Here is an 18,166-nt window from a genome sequence, read left to right as displayed (position 1 = left end):
GGTGACATATTTAGAGATCTGAAGCTGTGACTACAATTTGTACCCTATTGCGTTGGGGGAATTGTTTGTATATCTTATGTCTTTTGTGTTTTTCTACATTTTAGTGGTATTGGCTTAGCTCTGTGTCGGAGGCTTCTTTCTCAAGATGACCAGATCCACTTATGTTTGGCCTGCCGAAGTATGCATAGAGCTGAAGCTGCACGTTCTGCCCTTCTGTCCTCTCACCCGTCAGCTGACGTCAGCATTGTTCAGGTTGATGTTGGTAGCATAAAATCAGTGTTGCAAGGAGCAAGGATTCTTACACAAAGGCAAGTATAAAATGTATGGACATTTATGATAGACCGTGGGCGAGAGTTTTCAAAACTGGTATAAAGGAAAACTGGCTTAACACGTTCAGGACCTATGATGAGTATACTCGTCATAGAGCGCTAAGTAGCAGTGCTCCATGACGAGTATACTCGTCATGGCATTAAACTGTCACCATGTCTGCATACATGGTGACAGCGCTGAGACCCCGGCTGTTACACACAGCCTGGCACCCAGGGTCAATGCCGAGGGGGGTCCTGTGAACCCCCCCATATCGGCGATCGCTGCAAACCGCAGGTCAATTCAGACCTGCGGTTTGCAGCGCTTTCTGCAGTTTCTGATACCCGCGGTCCCTGACCGCAGGGATCAGAAACTTTAAAATGCCCCAAAAAATTTTTTTTTGTCATCTTAAGTCACAAAAAGTGTGATAGCAAGCGATCAAAAAGTCATATGCACCCCAAAATAGTGGCAATCAAACAGTCATCTCATCCCACAAAAAATGAGACCCTACCTAAGATAATCGCCCAAAAACTGAAAAAACTATGGCTCTCAGACTATGGAGACACTAAAACATGATTTTTTTTTTTTTTTTGTTTCAAACTTGAAATCATTGTGTAAAACTTACATAAATAAAAAAAATTGTATACATATTAGGTATCGCCATGTCCGTGACAACCTGCTCTATAAAAATACCACATGATCTAACCTGTCAGATGAATGTTGTAAATAACAAAAAAAAAGTGCCAAAAAAGCTATTTCTTGTTACCTTGCCTCACAAAAAGTGTAATATAGAGCTACCAAAAATCATATATACCCTAAACTAGTACCAACAAAACTTCCACCCTATCCCGTAGTTTCTATAATGGGGTCACTTTTTTGGAGTCTCTACTCTAGGGGTGCATCAGGGGGGCTTCAAATGGGACATGGTGTCAAAAAAACAGTCCAGCAAAATCTGCCTTCCAAAAACCGTATGGCATTCCTTTCCTTCTGCGCCCTGCCGTGTGCCTGTACAGCAGTTTACGACCACATATGGGGTGTTTCTGTAAACTACAGAATCAGAGCCATAAATATTGAGTTTTGTTTGGCTGTTAACCCTTGCTTTGTAACTGGAAAAAAATTGTAAAATGGAAAATTTGCCCAAAAATTTAAATTCTGAAATTTCATCTCTATTTGCCAATAACTCTTGTGGAACACCTAACGGGTTAACAAAGTTTGTAAAATCTGTTTTGAATACCTTGAGGGGTGTAGTTTCTAGAATGGGGTCATTTTTGGGTGGTTTCTATTATGTAAGCCTCACAAAGTGACTTCAGACCTGAACTGGTCCTTGAAAAGTGGGTTTTTGAAAATTTCTTAAAAATTTCAAGATTTGCTTCTAAGCCTTGTAACATCCCGACAAAATAAAATGTCATTCCCAAAATGATCCAAACATGAAGTAGACATATGGGGAATGTAAAGTAATAACCATTTTTGTAGATATTACTATGTATTATAGAAGTAGAGAAATTGAAACTTGGAAATTTGCAATTTATAAAAAAAAAAAGGTAAATTTTGTGTATTTTTTATAAATAAAAATTATTTTTTTTACTTCATTTTACCAGTGTCATGAAGTACAATATGTGATGAAAAAACAATCTCATAACGGCCTGGATAAGTCAAAGCGTTTTAAAGTTATCACCACATAAAGTGACATTGGTCAGATTTGCAAAAAATGGCCTGGTCCTGAAGGTGAAAATGAGCCCGGTCCTTAAGGGGCTAAGGACTGTTAACATCACTGTTATTTTTCTGTTCTGATTTTGTTTAAAAATAACGTTTTTCAGGCCTGTTATGCCAAGTGTGCATAACTGATGCAGAGGATCTTTGTTATTTTTCAGAAAAACACAAAAAAAAAAAGTCAAAGCAGCCAATAAAATTCCACCTTTTAATTTTTCAGAGCTCCTTTGCAAAATGAAAGATGGAATCTGGTTGCTAGGGGCATTTAAGCCACTTTTGATAAATCTCGCCCAGTGTGTTTTCCAGTAATTGGAGCTTTTTAAAATCATGGGTTCTCTCCTTGTCACTTTTTGTATCAGCTAAGCAGGAGGTAACTTGGTTACATGCTATGGTGTATTGTCATGCCTAAGTATAAATGGGGTCATTTATCAAACTGGTGAAAAGTAGAACTGGCTTAGTTGCCCATAGCAACCAGATTCCACCTTTCATTTTTTGACAACTCATTTGGAAAATGAAATGTGGAATCTGATTGGTTGCTATGGATAACTAAGCCAGTTCTACATTACAACAGTTCGATATATGACCCCAAAAGTCTTTTAACCGCCTCCGGACCGCCTAACGCAGCATCGCGTTCCGGAGGCGGCAATCTCAGGCAGAGTCACGCATCGGCGCGTCATCTCGCGAGATTACGCTCAAAGCCGGCCCGCGCATGCACATCGCGGGCCTGCAAAAGTTAGAGGGGTATTACATCACCAGCCTGCCAGCCAATGATAGTCGCTGGCAGGCTGCTGATTTTCCAAAAAACGAATCACAAGCCATCTAACACCTTATATTTATAAATATAAGGTGTTAAATGGCTTCTCTGCTCCTCTGCTGGTCCTTTTGGTCGGTTGGTTCCAGCAGAGGAGCACAGTTCACAGTGAGTACACCAAACAGCACACTTCAATCACCTAGTGAAATTCAGTGGCCTCTCAATCACAAATTCAGTGCCCCCTGTCAATCACCTAGTGAAAGGGAAAAAAGTGATCAGTGTAAACTGGCACTTTTTTTTCCCACTGGTATTGACTGTTAGGTTTTAGGATAGTTTAGGCCCCTTGGTTAGGTAGTTAGCGATTGTTTAGCGCCCAGCCCACCGCACCGCAGTCACTGATTCGCTGATTAGCGTATCGCTAATCAGCATTTGTACTTTTATAGTATCTGTAAGTGATCAAAACTGATCAGTCAGATCTACAGGGTGGGCCATTTATATGGATATACCTTAATAAAATTGGAATGGTTGGTGATATTAACTTCCTGTTTGTGGCACATTAGTATATGTGAGGGGGGGAACTTTTCAAGATGGGTGGTGACCATGGTGGCCATTTTGAATCCAACTTTTGTTTTTTCAATAGGAAGAGGGTCATGTGACACCTCAAACTTATTGGGAATTTCACACGAAAAACAATGGTGTGCTTGGTTTTAACGTAACTTTATTCTTTCATGAGTTATTTACAAGTTTCTGACCACTTATAAAATGTGTTCAATGTGCTGCCCATTGTGTTGGATTGTCAATGCAACCCTCTTCTCCCACTCTTCACACACTGATAGCAACACCGCAGGAGAAATGCTAGCACAGGCTTCCAGTATCCATAGTTTCAGGTGCTGCACATCTCGTATCTTCACAGCATAGACAATTGCCTTCAGATGACCCCAAAGATAAAAGTCTAAGGGGGTCAGATCGGGAGACCTTGGGGGCCATTCAACTGGCCCACGACGACCAATCCACTTTCCAGGAAACTGTTCATCTAGGAATGCTGGGACCTGACACCCATAATGTGGTGGTGCACCATCTTGCTGGAAAAACTCAGGGAACATGCCAGCTTCAGTGCATAAAGAGGGAAACACATCATGTAGCAATTTCGCATATCCAGTGGCCTTGAGGTTTCCATTGATGAAGAATGGCCCCACTATCTTTGTACCCCATATATCACACCATACCATAAATTTTTTTGTTCCAACAGTCTTGGAGGGATCTATCCAATGTGGGTTAGTGTCAGACCAATAGCGGTGGTTTTGTTTGTTAACTTCACCATTCACATAAAAGTTTGCCTCATCACTGAACAAAATCTTCTGCGTAAACTGAGGGTCCTGTACCAATTTTTGTTTTGTCCATTCTGCAAATTCAGTGCGCCGATCCGGGTCATCCTGGTTGAGATGCTGCAATAGCTGGAGTTTGTAAGGGTGCCATTTGTGAGTAGCTAATATCCACCGAAGGGATGTTCGACTAATGCCACTCTCCAGTGACATGCGGCGAGTGCTACGCTGTGGGCTCTTGCTGAATGAAGCTAGGACAGCCACTGATGTTTCTTCATTAGAGACAGATTTCATGCGTCCACATTTTGGCAAATCCAACACTGAACCAGTTTCACGAAACTTGGCAAGCAGTTTGCTAACTGTAGCATGGGAGATGGGTGGTCTCGTAGGGTGTCTTGCATTGAAATCTGCTGCAATGACCCGGTTACTGCGTTCACCAGACATCAACACAATTTCTATCCGCTCCTCACGTGTTAACCTCGGCGACTTGTCAATGGCTGTAAACAAAGAGAAACTTGTAAATAACTCATGAAAGAATAAAGTTACGTTAAAACCAAGCACACCATTGTTTTTCGTGTGAAATTCCCAATAAGTTTGTGTCACATGACCCTCTTCCTATTGAAAAAACAAAAGTTGGATTCAAAATAGCCGAATTCAAAATGGCCGCCATGGTCACCACCCATCTTGAAAAGTTTCCCCCCTCACATATACTAATGTGCCACAAACAGGAAGTTAATATCACCAACCATTCCCATTTTATTAAGGTGTATCCATATAAATGGCCCACCCTGTATAATAGTATTAGTGTCACCTTAGTTCCCCCTCCACCCAAAACGCAGTGTTTGCCCGATCAGGCCTGATCGGTCGCCCACACGTGCGTTCACCCACGCCCGCCCCGCCGCAGTGACAACATTTATTTTTATTTTTTTATCACTGCACAATCACTTTACAAGCGCTGCGGTGATAAAAAAAAAATCAGTTTTGATATTTTTTTTATCAATCGCAGCGGCCTCCGGTACTTCGCTAGCCTCCCATTTGTAAGACAGGCTTGCTTTTTTTTCTTAGGTATTCTCAGGGAATACCCCCTAAATTTAGTAGTCCAAATGGCAAACAAGGGGTATTCTTCTGAAGAGGCCTACAGTCTTCTGACCCAGTCGGATGAGGAATAGGAACACTCATCTGACGAATCCAGCGGGTCAGAATATGAACCTGTAGAAAGCAGTGGCAGTCTGACCCAAAGTTCGGACGAGGAGGTTGAGGTCCCTGATAGCACCAGGTGTACCCGGCCCCGTGTTGCTACACCACAGGTTGCGCAGGATCCGCTTCAAGGGCAGCAGAGTGGGGCTGGCGCTGTCGGATTACGTGGTGAGGCATACACCAGCAGCGCAGCCCACCCTGGACCTAGTACCAGCACTGCCGTAGAACATGGTGAAGTGGCGAGCACCAGAAGGGCAGTTGAAGCTGGTACGGTGGCACGTGCAATAGTTACCCCGTCGCAGCCACCGCACAGACAGGCCCGTAGAGACCCTGAGGTGCTGGCAAACCCTGATTGGCAATCCCCAACTTTAGCCGCACCATTAGTTCCCCCTTTCACCACCCAGTCTGGAGTTCGGGTTGAGACAGCTCAGATATGTTCGGCACTGGGATTTTTTGAGCTGTTCTTGACTGCGGAGCTCTTGGACATAGTCGTGGCACAAATCGGTATGCCACTCAATTTATAGCCGCCAACCCGGGAAGCTATTATGCCCAGCCTTTCCGGTGGAAACTCGTCCAAGTTTCCGAATTAAAAAAAAATTCTGGGCCTTCTCCTCAATATGGGGTCTAACCAAAAAGCATGAATTGCGGTCATATTGGTCCACGAACCCAATTCATCACATGCCCATGTTCGCTGCTGCCATGTCCAGGGCACGATTTGAGGCCATCCTGCGTTTCCTGCACTTTAGCGACAACAGCACCTCTCGTCCCAGAGGCCATCCAGCTTTTGACCGGCTCCACAAAATTCGGCCCCTCATAGACCACTTCAACAACAAATTTGCAGATTTGTATACCCCTGAGCAAAACATCTGCGTAGACGAGTCCCTTATACATTTTTCCGGGCGCCTTGGCTTCAAACACTACATCCCAAGCAAGCGCGCCCGGTATGGGGTCAAATTGTATAAGCTCTGTGAAAGTGCCACAGGCTATACCCACAAATTTCAGATCTATAAGGGTAAAGATCAGACCCTGGAGCCGGTCGGTTGCCCTGACTACCTGGGGAGCAGTGGGAAGACAGTCTGGGACTTGGTACCATCTTTATGTGGACAATTTTTACACAAGTGTGCCCCTCTTCATTCATTTGTTCCTAGAACAGATTGGCTGCTGTGGCACCACGCGACCTAGTCGCCGGGGCTTCCCCCATCTGCTCGTTACCACCCGTCTTGCAAGGGGGGAGAGGGCTGCCTTGTGTAACGAAGAACTGCTTGCGGTGAAATAGAGAGACAAGCGTGACGTTTACATGCTCTCCTCCATTCACGCAGACACGACAATACAAATAGAACGGGCAACCAGTGTCATTGAAAAGCCCCTCTCAGTCCACGACTATAATTCGCTCATGGGAGGGGTGGACTTCAATGACCAGATGTTGGCTCCTTATTTAGTTTCCTGACGCACCAGATGCTGGTATAAGAAGGTGTCTGTATATTTAATTCAATTGGCTATGTACAATAGTTTTGTTCTCTTCAGTAATGCTGGGAGAACAGGATCCTTCCTCAAATTTCAGGAAGAGATCGAGAACCTCCTGTATCCAGGAGGTTCCGTGGCCCCATCCACCAGTGTAGTGAGCCGTCTACACGAGCGACATTTCCCCAATGTCGTTGCTGGTACCTCAACCCAACAGTCACCCCGAAAAAGATGTCGTGTCTGTAGCAGGAGTGGAATAAGGCGCGACACCCGCTATTTCTGTCCTGACTGCCCTGACCACCCTGCCCTATGCTTAGGGGAGTGTTTCCGGAAGTACCACACACAGGTACACTTAGCATAGGGTTTGCATCTCAAAGGACAGGCACACAGGGCTATTAGGGCCCTTTCACTCGCAGCTGCTGCAAACCTCTCCTTTCACCTGGGACAAAGTGCATAATGTACTTCGCCACATCTTTGGGCGATTTGCGCTTTGCACATTGTCCCATGGGGAAGAAGAGGTTTGTCCTATAAAAGTAAAAAAAAAAATCACCGGTAAGCAAAAAAGTTAACGTTCTGTTCAAAAAGTTAAATAAAGTTTATTGCGTTGCGGCCTGGTTTTTTCTTAGTTTTTTTTTTACCTTCCAGGTGGACCAACTGATCGACTAGCTGCAGCACTGATGTGTATTCTGACAGAAGCATTGCGCTGCTGTCAGATTACACAAAAGTCGGTGTATGCGGCGCTGCAAGACGAGATTTCTCCTCTGCAGTAAAAGATACGTTTGCCGAGGCATATGAGCTGAGGGGGCGGCGGTGTTCATATGCTTTGGCAAACACTTTGTATATAAAAAATAAATAAAAAAATCCCGGAAATCGGGTTTGCCAGGGCAAACGAGCTGAGTGGGTTTGGATGTTGGGCGGAGCTCCTATGTCCTGGCAGACGCCTTTCCCCTCCTTTTTTTTTTTTTTTTGGCAGAGATTTTTATCATCCACATTGATCGATGCAAATGAAGAAATCTGAGCCGTTCATTTTTTCTTTCAGCCCAGAGGCTGAACGAAAAAAAAAAACTAAGATTTAGTCTTACCGGTAAACAGTTTTCCAGGAGTCCGACATGACAGCACCCACTGGAGGATGTCCTATTGGACCTCTTACCAGTGTTTTTCCAAATTACTACACCAGATAGGATCCAAACTGTTTATTTGAACCTCCATGTTAACTTCACATTGGAATTTCTGCATACAAATATATATATATATATATATATATATATATATTACATGCATGGATCCCAGAAACAAAATCCAGGAACAAAAAAAAAAGGGGGGGTATTAACGGGTGCTGTCATGTCGGACTCCTGGAAAACCGTTTACCGGTAAGACTAAATCTTAGTTCCCAGGACGTCCCTCCATGACAGCACCCACTGGAGAACTACCAGCTTAATAATTAGGGGGGGACCACTGCCTGAAGAACCTTGCGGCCAAAGCCTAGTTCCTGGTTGGCAAGAGAGTCCAGTCTATAGTGCCTGACAAAGGTAGTGAAACTGGACCAAGTAGCGGCCCTGCAAATTTGTTCAATTGAGGCGTCTGCTTTTTCTGCCCAAGTAGTTGCCACTGCTCTGGTGGAATGGGCTTTAATGGACAATGGACATGGTAGTCCTTTCAGCACGTAGGCTTGTTGAACCGCTTCTCTGATCCAACGAGCTAAAGTCTGTCTTGAGGCCTTATTGCCCTTGTTCTTTCCTCCGAACACGGATCTCCTTACGTCCAGACAATGAAACTTTTCTTCCTGCATATTTTTGGGAGAGGTAACAAAAGGAAGGAAGAATTATTTCCTGATTTCTATGGAACGAAGAGACAACTTTTGGTAGAAAGGATGGATCCAATTTTAAAATAATCCGGTCGTCCAAATCTTTTAGATATGGCTCCCTGATGGAAAGGGCCTGAATTTCCCCTATTCTGCGTGCTGTGGTAATTGCTAGCAGAAAGATGGTTTTAAGAGACGGTAATCTGTCAGATAACTGCTCAATTGGTTCAAACGGGGGATTACATAGACTTTCTAAGACTATATTTAGGTCCCAAGGTGGTACCGTCTGCCTAATAGTAGGTCTCATTCTGGAAGTAGATTTAATAAATCTTTTTATCCATCTGTGCTCAGCTAAGGAGGTGTCCAGAAAACAACTCAATGCTGAAATCTGGACCTTAAGGGTACTGGGTTTCAAACCCAAATCAAACCCCAACTGCAGGAAATCCAGAATGTAGCCTATAGATGGGTCAGAAACCCCAGGATGTGTTTGTGACAGCCATGAGGTAAATTTTTTCCAAATTTTTAAATATATAGCTGAGGTTATAGGTTTGCGGCTTTGTTGTAGGGTAGATATTTCCTTCTCTGACAGACCCTTTTTCCTCAGGATCTGCCTTTCAGGATCCAGGCTGTTAACCGTAGTCTGTCGAGGTTTGGATGTTCCAGGGGTCCCTGTAGGAGAAGGTCCTTCCTTCTCAGAAGGGGTAACGGATCTCCTATCACCATCTCCTTCAGCAAAGGAAACCAGGCCCTCTTTGGCCATGCCGGAGCTATCAGAATGAGAGTCATTGAGCATGTCCTCAGCTTCTTTAGGACCGCTGGAATCAGGGGGAAAGGAGGGAAAGCGTACCCCAGATCCATATCCCAATCCTGGGACAGGGCGTCTACCCCCAGCGGGTTGTCCCTTGGATTCAGAGAAAAAAAATTGTTTAGTTTGGTGTTTTCTCTTGCCGCAAAGAGGTCTACTTGTGGGAGTCCCCACTGATGACAGATCTGCTGAAACACTTCCTTGTTTAGAGACCATTCTCCCGGGTTGAGCGTGTGTCTGCTTAGGAAGTCGGCTGTGGAGTTTTCTACTCCTCTTAGATGGACTGCTGAAACTGAGAGCACCTTTTCTTATGCCCAACAAAATATTTGGTCTGATAATCCCTGAAGATGAGGGTTCCTGGTTCCCCCTTGACGCTTCAGGTAGCATACCGTCGTCACATTGTCCGATAGGATCTTGATGTGGTGGCCGGAGAGAGTTTGTTCTGCCCTCTTCAGGGTCTTCCAAACAGCTTTCAGCTCTCTGAAATTTGAGGATCTGCGACTGTCGAGACTGGACCATCTCCCCTGAAGGAATTGATCTCTTAGATGGGCCCCCCAGCCCCACTGGCTTGCATGTGTAGTAATTACTATGACTGGAGAAAGATTCCAGGCGACCCCCTTCCTTAGGTTTTTGGGGTTGGTCCACCAGGATAGAGAATCTAGACTTTGTCTTGATAGGATTATTTTTGAGTTTAAGGACCGATGGTTTTTGTCCCATGCGCTCAGAATTGAGCTCTGTAGTAATCTGGAATGGTACTGAGCCCATGGTATGACCGATATGCAAGATGTCATTAACCCCAGAACCTGCATAGATTCTCTTAGGGTATGGTCCCTTCTTCTCTGAAAGGCTCTCATCTTCTCCCTTATCCTTTCCCGTTTTAGAAGCGGAAGAAAGGAATGTTGTCTCTCCGAGTCTAAGATGACACCCAAGAACTGTTTCCTGGTACTCGGAACTAGGTCCGACTTGGCATAATTTATTATCCAACCCAAATCTTTGAAAAGGGCCAGGGTCTGTTGGACACTGTCTAGTAGACTTTGCTTTGTCTCTGCGATCAGAAGGAAATCGTCTAGGTACGGGACGATCCTTATTTGTTGCTGTCTTAAGTATGCCACTATTTCTGTAATCACCTTCGTGAAAATCCGAGGTGCCGAGGATATTCCGAAGGGTAGGCACTGGAACTGATAATGGAGAATCGTGCCCTCCTGGTTGATTGCAAACCTGAGGTACTGCTGGTGGAGTGGATGTATTGGGATGTGATAGTATGCATCCTTTAAGTCCATTGTGCATAAGAGATCTCCTACTGATATAAGGGGGATTGATGACTTTATAGATTCCATTTTGAATCTGTGGTAGACTACAGACTTGTTCAGGGACTTTAGGTTGATGATCGTCCTGAACGAGCCGTCCGGCTTTTTTACCTGGAAAAGTCTTGAATAATGACCCAGGCCTTTTTGATCCACTGGGACCTGTATTATCGCTTTTAGATCTAACAGTTTCCTTACGTCGAGACATAGTTGATTCTTTTGCTCTGTGGACTGAAACTTTGTTATCAGGAATCTCCACGGGGGTGGACTGCGAAACTCTATTTTCACTCCCTCTCGGATTGTACTGAGAATCCAGTGATTCTGGGTGACCCGAGTCCAGGCCTCCCAGAATAAACAGAGTCTGCCCCCAACTGGCCTGATGTCATTGCTTGTCTGGGTTGGAAGATGGGTTAAACAAGAAACCCCTTCCTCTACCTCCTTTGGGGTAGCTCCATCTCCCCGCCTTACCTTTTCCCCTCTGTGAGGTTGGAAACTGTTTGGAGGGTTTCCGAAAGGGCTGAGGTTTCTTTACATTCTCCTCTAGGAAGCCTTTCTTTTTGTCAGCCGCACTTTCTAGGATGGAGTCAAGGACCTGACCAAAAAGATAGGACCCAGTAAAGGGAATTGCACAAAGCTTATTCTTTGATGCTATATCCCCTGTCCAAGACTTGAGCCAGAGGGCCCGTCTTGCAGTGTTTGTGAGTGCATCGTTTCTTGCCGCAAACCTATTTGATTCTGCCGAGGCATCAGCCATAAAAGAAGCCGCCATCTTTAACAATGGTAAAGAATCTAGAATTTCTTCTCTGGATGTCCTCATCCTAAGATGATTTTCTAGCTGATCCAGCCATACACACATGGCCCGGGACACTGAGGTAGCTGCAATATTTGTATTTATAGAGGCAGCAGATGATTCCCATGCTTTCTTTAAAAGCCCATCCACCTTACGATCCATAGGATCCTTCAGCTGTGAGGAATCTTCAAAGGGAATGGAAGTTTTCTTCACCACCTTGGCCACCTGAATATCCACCTTTGGTATCTCGTCCCAAAGTTTTGTTTCCTCTGGGTTAAAGATCAACCTGTTTTTGAATTCCCGAGGCACATAAAGCTTCTTGTCACCCTCTTCCCATTCATCTTTAATTAGATCAGTCAGGTTAGCGTTGACGGGAAAGAGTTTTCTTTTCTTCGCTCTTAGACCGCCAAACATCTCGTCCTGTATGGTGCGCGTCTGCTCCTCTTCCTCTACCGCCATTGTTTGTCTAACAGCTGTCAGGAGCGGATCTAGATCTTCAGCCGAAAACCGTAATCTCCTAGGTTCCTCTGATAAGGAAGGAGTATGATCTTCCTCCAATTCGTCCGAATAGTACACTGGTTCATCCTCTGAGTCAGAGTCCAGCTGTACTCTAGAACGTTTCGCCGGTGGGGAAGAGGGGACCGGCAGAGAAGAGGGGACTGGAAGGGATGGGGGCTGACTTGCTCCTGCCGCCTGTATCTCCTCCCTCACTATTGCCCTTAATTCTGCCAGAAAGGACGGTTGCTCCTCCTTTAATATTTTTGCCAAACAATCTGTGCATAGGGCCTTCTTGTATGACTCCGCCAGCTTCTTGGCGCAGGTCCCGCATTTCTTTGGTCTCGTTTTGGAGTCTCCATGCGGTTTGTGACCCGGCTCCCTTTCCACCTTAAACAGAAGGGGGAGAGAAAGATATAGAAACAGGGCCTGCCAGAGTAACCCTAACTGTGTAGGACCTCACTTACATTTCCAGAGGAAATGGACGAGGGGGTCTGCAGTGGCGTCTAGCTTCGCAGATACCTGGGCCTCCATGATGTGTGCTGCATGCAGAATACATCACTCTTTTTTAAATGGACTTACCGACCTGGCCCTCCCTCGATACTGCTCGGCTCCGCCTCCTCTTCTGGGGGACCCATCCTAGGAGAATCGACCCCACATGCGAGGCCTCAGAATCCTGAGGCCTCCAGCATGGATGCGCGTCGCCAACAGCTTCCGGCTTCCTCGCGTCACCTCCGGTCACGTGGGACGTGACGCGTCGCGTCATCAGAGAAGCGCCGGAGTCGATACTGTGCCCAGAGCTCCCGCAGGAGAAGCGGCAACAGCGTCCCCATTCCGCGGCCTTAGGATACAGGTACCGGGAAATGCTAGGGGACCTCTTCCCCGAGAGGTGCTAGCTTAGGGCCCCAACTGAGGCTGAAGAGGAGAGGCATAAGCCCCCCGACCAGCCTCGGCCCATATTTCTCCCCACTGAAAAGCAGGGATACTCCTCTCTGCTCCTATCATTGTAGGGACAGGAAGAACACTGGTAAGAGGGGTGGGGAGGGGCCTTTTAACCTCTCACGCTTCCTGTCCCTACAGAGGTCCAATAGGACATCCTCCAGTGGGTGCTGTCATGGAGGGACGTCCTGGAAAATCTCATTACCCGTATGCTCAATATAAGGAGAATAGCAGAAACTCCTAATGCTGGCCATACATGTAATGATTGCGGAGACCCTTAAATGCCAGGGCAGTACAAACACCCCACAAATGACCCCATTTTGGAAAGAAGACACCCAAAGGTATTCGCTGAGGGGCATATTGAGTCCATGAAAGATTGAAAATTTTTGTTCCAAGTTAGCGGAAAGGGAGACTTTGTGAGAAAAAAAAAAAAATCTATTTCCGCTAACTTGTGCCAAAAAAGAAGAAAAATTTGAACTCTCCATGCCCCTCATTGAATACCTTGGGGTGTCTTCTTTCCAAAATGGGGTCACATGTGGGGTATTTATACTGCCCTGGCATTTTAGGGGCCCTAAAGCTTGGGAAGAAGTCTGGGATCCAAATGTCTAAAAATGCCCTCCTAAAAGGAATTTGGGCCCCTTTGCGCATCTAGGCTGCAAAAGTGTCACATGTGGTATCGTCGTTCTCAGGAGAAGTTGGGGAATGTGTTTTGGGGTGTCATTTTACATATACCCATGCTGGGTGAGATAAATTCCAAAGAGCACCTTTCGGATTTCACATGGCATTTTTTACACATTTTGATTTCAAACTACTTCTCACACATTAGGGCCCCTAAAATGCCAGGGCAGTAGAACTACCCCACAAGTGACCCCATTTTGGAAAGAAAACACCCCAAGGCATTCCGTGAGGGGCACGGTGAGTTCCTAGAATTTTTTTTATTTTTTTTGTCACAAGTTAGCGGAAAATGATTTTTTTTTTTTCTTTTTTTTCTTTTTTTTCTTACAAAGTCTCATATTCCACTAACTTGTGACAAAAAATAAAAACTTCCATGAACTCACTATGCCCATCACGAAATACCTTTGGGTGTCTTGTTTCCAAAATGGGGTCACTTGTCGGGTAGTTATACTGCCCTGGCATTTTAGGGGCCCTAATGTGTGAGAAGTAGTTTGAAATCAAAATGTGTAAAAAAAAAATGCCATGTGAAATCCGAAAGGTGCTCTTTGGAATGTGGGCCCACTTGCCCACCTAGGCTGCAAAAAAGTGTCACACATGTGGTATCGCCGTACTCAGGAGAAGTTGAGCAATGTGTTTTGGGGTGTCATTTTAAATATACCCATGCTGAGTGAGAGAAATATCTCAGCAAAAGACAACTTTTCCCATTTTTTTATTTTTTTATACAAAGTTGGCATTTGCCCGAGATATTTATCTCACACAGTATATGTAAAATAAAAAAGATGTCATATCAATCTGTCATATAGATAGCTTAATCCCCACTCAGGAGGACCTACCATTGCCGCTGGCAATCTCCAGTGGCAATGGTAGGTCCTCCTGAGTGGGGATTAAGCTATCTATATGACAGATTGATATGACATCTTTTTTATCATACTTGGAGTTACTTACCTGCCAGATATGTTATCCTTATCACCATACCTGTGGTTATCCATTTTAACTTGTGACTCATTAGGCTATCTTGTTATCTGATTGTTATGTCATCTTCATTATCATATAAGGGGTTATCTACTGTTTGATATGTTGTTCTCATTACCATACCAGTGACTATCTCAGGCTATAACTTATTAGAATGGACAGCATTAGAGGACCCTTATAGATCTGGTTTTTTCCTTAATCAATCTCTTCAGGCACCACCGCATCGCCATACAAGTCCTATGTTATATGCCAGCGTGATATTATGTAGCTATTGAATTGGAATTCTACATCAGGATGATCCCTCATGAATTATCTGCTTGCCATTTTTTTGCTTTATTGTGCTTGTTTGTTCTTTTTCCTTTTTGTTTTACCTTTTATGTACCTTTTGATTTATTGTCACCTACGGTGTATTACATAAGTTTATGTATATGCTTTGTGTATATATGTATATGACACTGATATTCTCTGTTCTATAGTGTCTGATGAAGGCTAATACAGCCGAAAACGCGTTCACATGAATGTTGCATATTACCTGCAAAAAATAAATTGCAATCAAAGAATACCTCTCACTGCTGTGATTTTTGTTAAACAGCAGCAATGAAATACCACCAAATAAATGAAAGCTCTATTAGTGAGAAGAAAAGGAGGTAAAATTCATTTGGGTGGTAAGTTGCATGACCGAGCAATAAACGGTGAAAGTAGTGTAGTGCAGAAGTGTAAAAAGTGGTCTGGTCATTCAGGGTGTTTAAGCTAGGGGAGCTGAGGTGGTTAAACGCCTCCTTTTAGTTTTCAAGTAAATCAGAAATACCAACGAGGGAAATTTCTCATCTGCCTGCACCTCTTTTGTGGCGTAAAAAAAAGTCACTATACTAGTGTTTGCGGAGTTTTTTTTTTTTTTTTTGCCCTAGTTACATAGTTCATACAGTTGAAAAAAGACGCCATCAAATTAAATCAAGCGTTGGGTGGGGAAACAAATCCCAGAAAGGAAGTTAGACTGTTCACCTTTTCATAAGCATTAATGTCATTTACTTTGACGCTTCTGGAGTCTGAACTTTTTCTTCTCCAGTCGGACGCAGTGCCCCCTTGTCTTTTGAGGGCGTTTTGTATGGAACAGCTTTTCACCATATTCTTTGTATGGCCCATTTCTATATTTGTATAAGTTTATCATGTTCCCCCTTTGAGGTCTCTTCTCAAGACTAAAAGATTTACATTTATTTAACCTTTCATCATAACTAAGACCCTCCTTATCAGTTTAGTCCAGGGTGGATAAAAATCTATGATTTAAAAAAAAAAAAATTTTTTTTATATATATATATATATATATATATAAATATATATATATATATATATATATATATATATATAATATATATACAGACCAAAAGCTTGGACACACCTTCTCATTCAAAGAGTTTTCTTTATTTTCATGACTATGAAAATTGTAGATTCACACTGAAGGCATCAAAACTATGAATTAACACATGTGGAATTATATACATAACAAACAAGTGTGAAACAACTGAAAATATGTCATATTCTAGGTTCTTCAAAGTAGCCACCTTTTGCTTTGATTACTGCTTTGCACACTCTTGGCATTCTCTTGATGAGCTTCCAGAGGTAGTCCCCTGAAATGGTTTTCACTTCACAGGTGTGCCCTGTCAGGTTTAATAAGTGGGATTTCTTGCCTTATAAATGGGGTTGGGACCATCAGTTGCGTTGAGGAGAAGTCAGGTGGATACACAGCTGATAGTCCTACTGAATAGACTGTTAGAATTTGTATTATGGCAAGAAAAAAGCAGCTAAGTAAAGAAAAACGAGTGGCTATCATTACTTTAAGAAATGAAGGTCAGTCAGTCAGCCGAAAAATTGGGAAAACTTTGAAAGTAAGGGCTATTTGATCATGAAGGAGAGTGATGTGGTGCTGCGCCAGATGACCTGGCCTCCACAGTCACCGGACCTGAACCCAATCGAGATGGTTTGGGGTGAGCTGGACCGCAGAGTGAAGGCAAAAGGGCCAACAAGTGCTAAGCATCTCTGGGAACTCCTTCAAGACTGTTGGAAGACCATTTCAGGGGACTACCTCTTGAAGCTCATCAAGAGAATGCCAAGAGTGTGCAAAGCAGTAATCAAAGCAAAAGGTGTCTACTTTGAAGAACCTAGAATATGACATATTTTCAGTTGTTTCACACTTGTTTGTTATGTATATAATTCCACATGTGTTAATTCATAGTTTTGATGCCTTCATAGTCATGAAAATAAAGAAAACTCTTTGAATGAGAAGGTGTGTCCAAACTTTTGGTCTGTACTGTATACCGTATTTTTCGCTTTATAAGACGCACTTTTTTTCCCCCAAAAGAGGAAGGGAAATGACAGTGCGTCTTATAAAACGATGGTTGACTTTTTTTTTTTTTTACAGGGCTGACACTGATATATTGCCGGCCGCTATGCTTCACAGTGGCCGGCGATACGGTACATCAGTTACACTGCAGGGAGGGAGGAGGGGCCGGAGGCAACTCACAGCGGGCCCGGTGCAGTCACTGTATTACACCGGGCCCCACGCACAGAAGTCTCTTTGTATGTAAACTCTTTCATTATTCCTGAATCCATTGCTCTCCTATTGATAAACTAGCCTAATCGCCTGCATCAGTACTCCCTATGAATGTAGCGTGTGGTCCCTCCAACGCATGACTTCATCCTGCTCCTGCTTTATTAATGAAGTGGGAGGAGCGTGACGTCAGTCACACGCCGGCCGGACCGCACGCTACATCCGGACCGCACGCTGCATTCATAGTGAGTACTGATGCAGGCGATTAGGCTAGTTTATCAATAGGAGAGCGATGGATTCTGGAATTATGAAAGATTTTACATACAAAGAGACTTCTGTGCGCGGGGCCCGGTGTAATACAGTGACTGCACCGGGCCCCGCTGTGAGTTTCCTCCAGCCCCTCCTCCGTCCCCGCACTGTAACTGATGTATCGCCGGCCATGCTGTGCAGCATAGCGGCCGGCGATATAGCAGTGTCAGCTAGTTTATCAAAAGGAGAGCGATTGATTCAGGATTAAAGATTTTACATACAAAGAATAACGTACTGTAATGCTGTGAAACATAGGGCCATGAGGGGGACCAGCATAAGATGGTATGTGTGTCATCCACACATATAGCATCTTATCCTGGCCCCCCTCACGGCCCTTTGTGTCACAGCTCACATCCCCCATAACAGTGCATCATCCATAGATCCCCCCATAACAGTGCAGCTATTCGGCGGGAGAAAAAGGAGAAGGGAGAGGTGCTCATAGGGTGGTGGGTAGCAGTTATGTGGTTTGACGAAGTGGTTGAAGTGTGCTCACCTTTTGGTGTTGTGCGGGTTGGAGCACAACGTCCATGAAGGCAGGTACACGTGGAGAAAAAAGGGGGGGGGGGGGGTTTTGGATGGTCGGTGCTGCCAGTACCCGTTCGGTCCCTTAGGTGGAGTTGCCAAGGACTCCTAGGGACTGTGAAGGAAGAAATTGCTGGTTTGTGTGCGGGTGCACACAGTAGGGTATTTGTTTGGCGCACAAAAGACGACCTCAGTCAGCGGATTTTTGATGAAATAGCTGTTTTTATTGTTCAGTAGACTTATGATTGGTAATCTAGTATCT

At 44.3% G+C, this 18,166-nt stretch overlaps 1 protein-coding gene across 4 annotated transcripts in view; it reads left to right on the top strand.

Moving 5' to 3' along the window:
* Positions 1 to 18,166, top strand: part of HSD17B7 (hydroxysteroid 17-beta dehydrogenase 7) — a 169,648-nt gene that overhangs the window by 30,164 nt on the left and 121,318 nt on the right. For all 4 annotated transcript variants that reach the window (XM_040407786.1, XM_040407785.1, XM_040407784.1 and 1 more), the window contains exon 2: positions 105 to 308. In XM_040407786.1, the coding sequence (XP_040263720.1) occupies positions 105 to 308 (204 nt within the window). The remainder of the gene's footprint in view (positions 1 to 104; positions 309 to 18,166) is intronic.

The sequence above is a fragment of the Bufo bufo genome, chromosome 9 (genome assembly GCF_905171765.1).
Source record: "Bufo bufo chromosome 9, aBufBuf1.1, whole genome shotgun sequence".
Classification (NCBI taxonomy): domain Eukaryota; kingdom Metazoa; phylum Chordata; class Amphibia; order Anura; family Bufonidae; genus Bufo; species Bufo bufo.
This window is presented reverse-complemented; position numbering and strand designations above follow the sequence as displayed.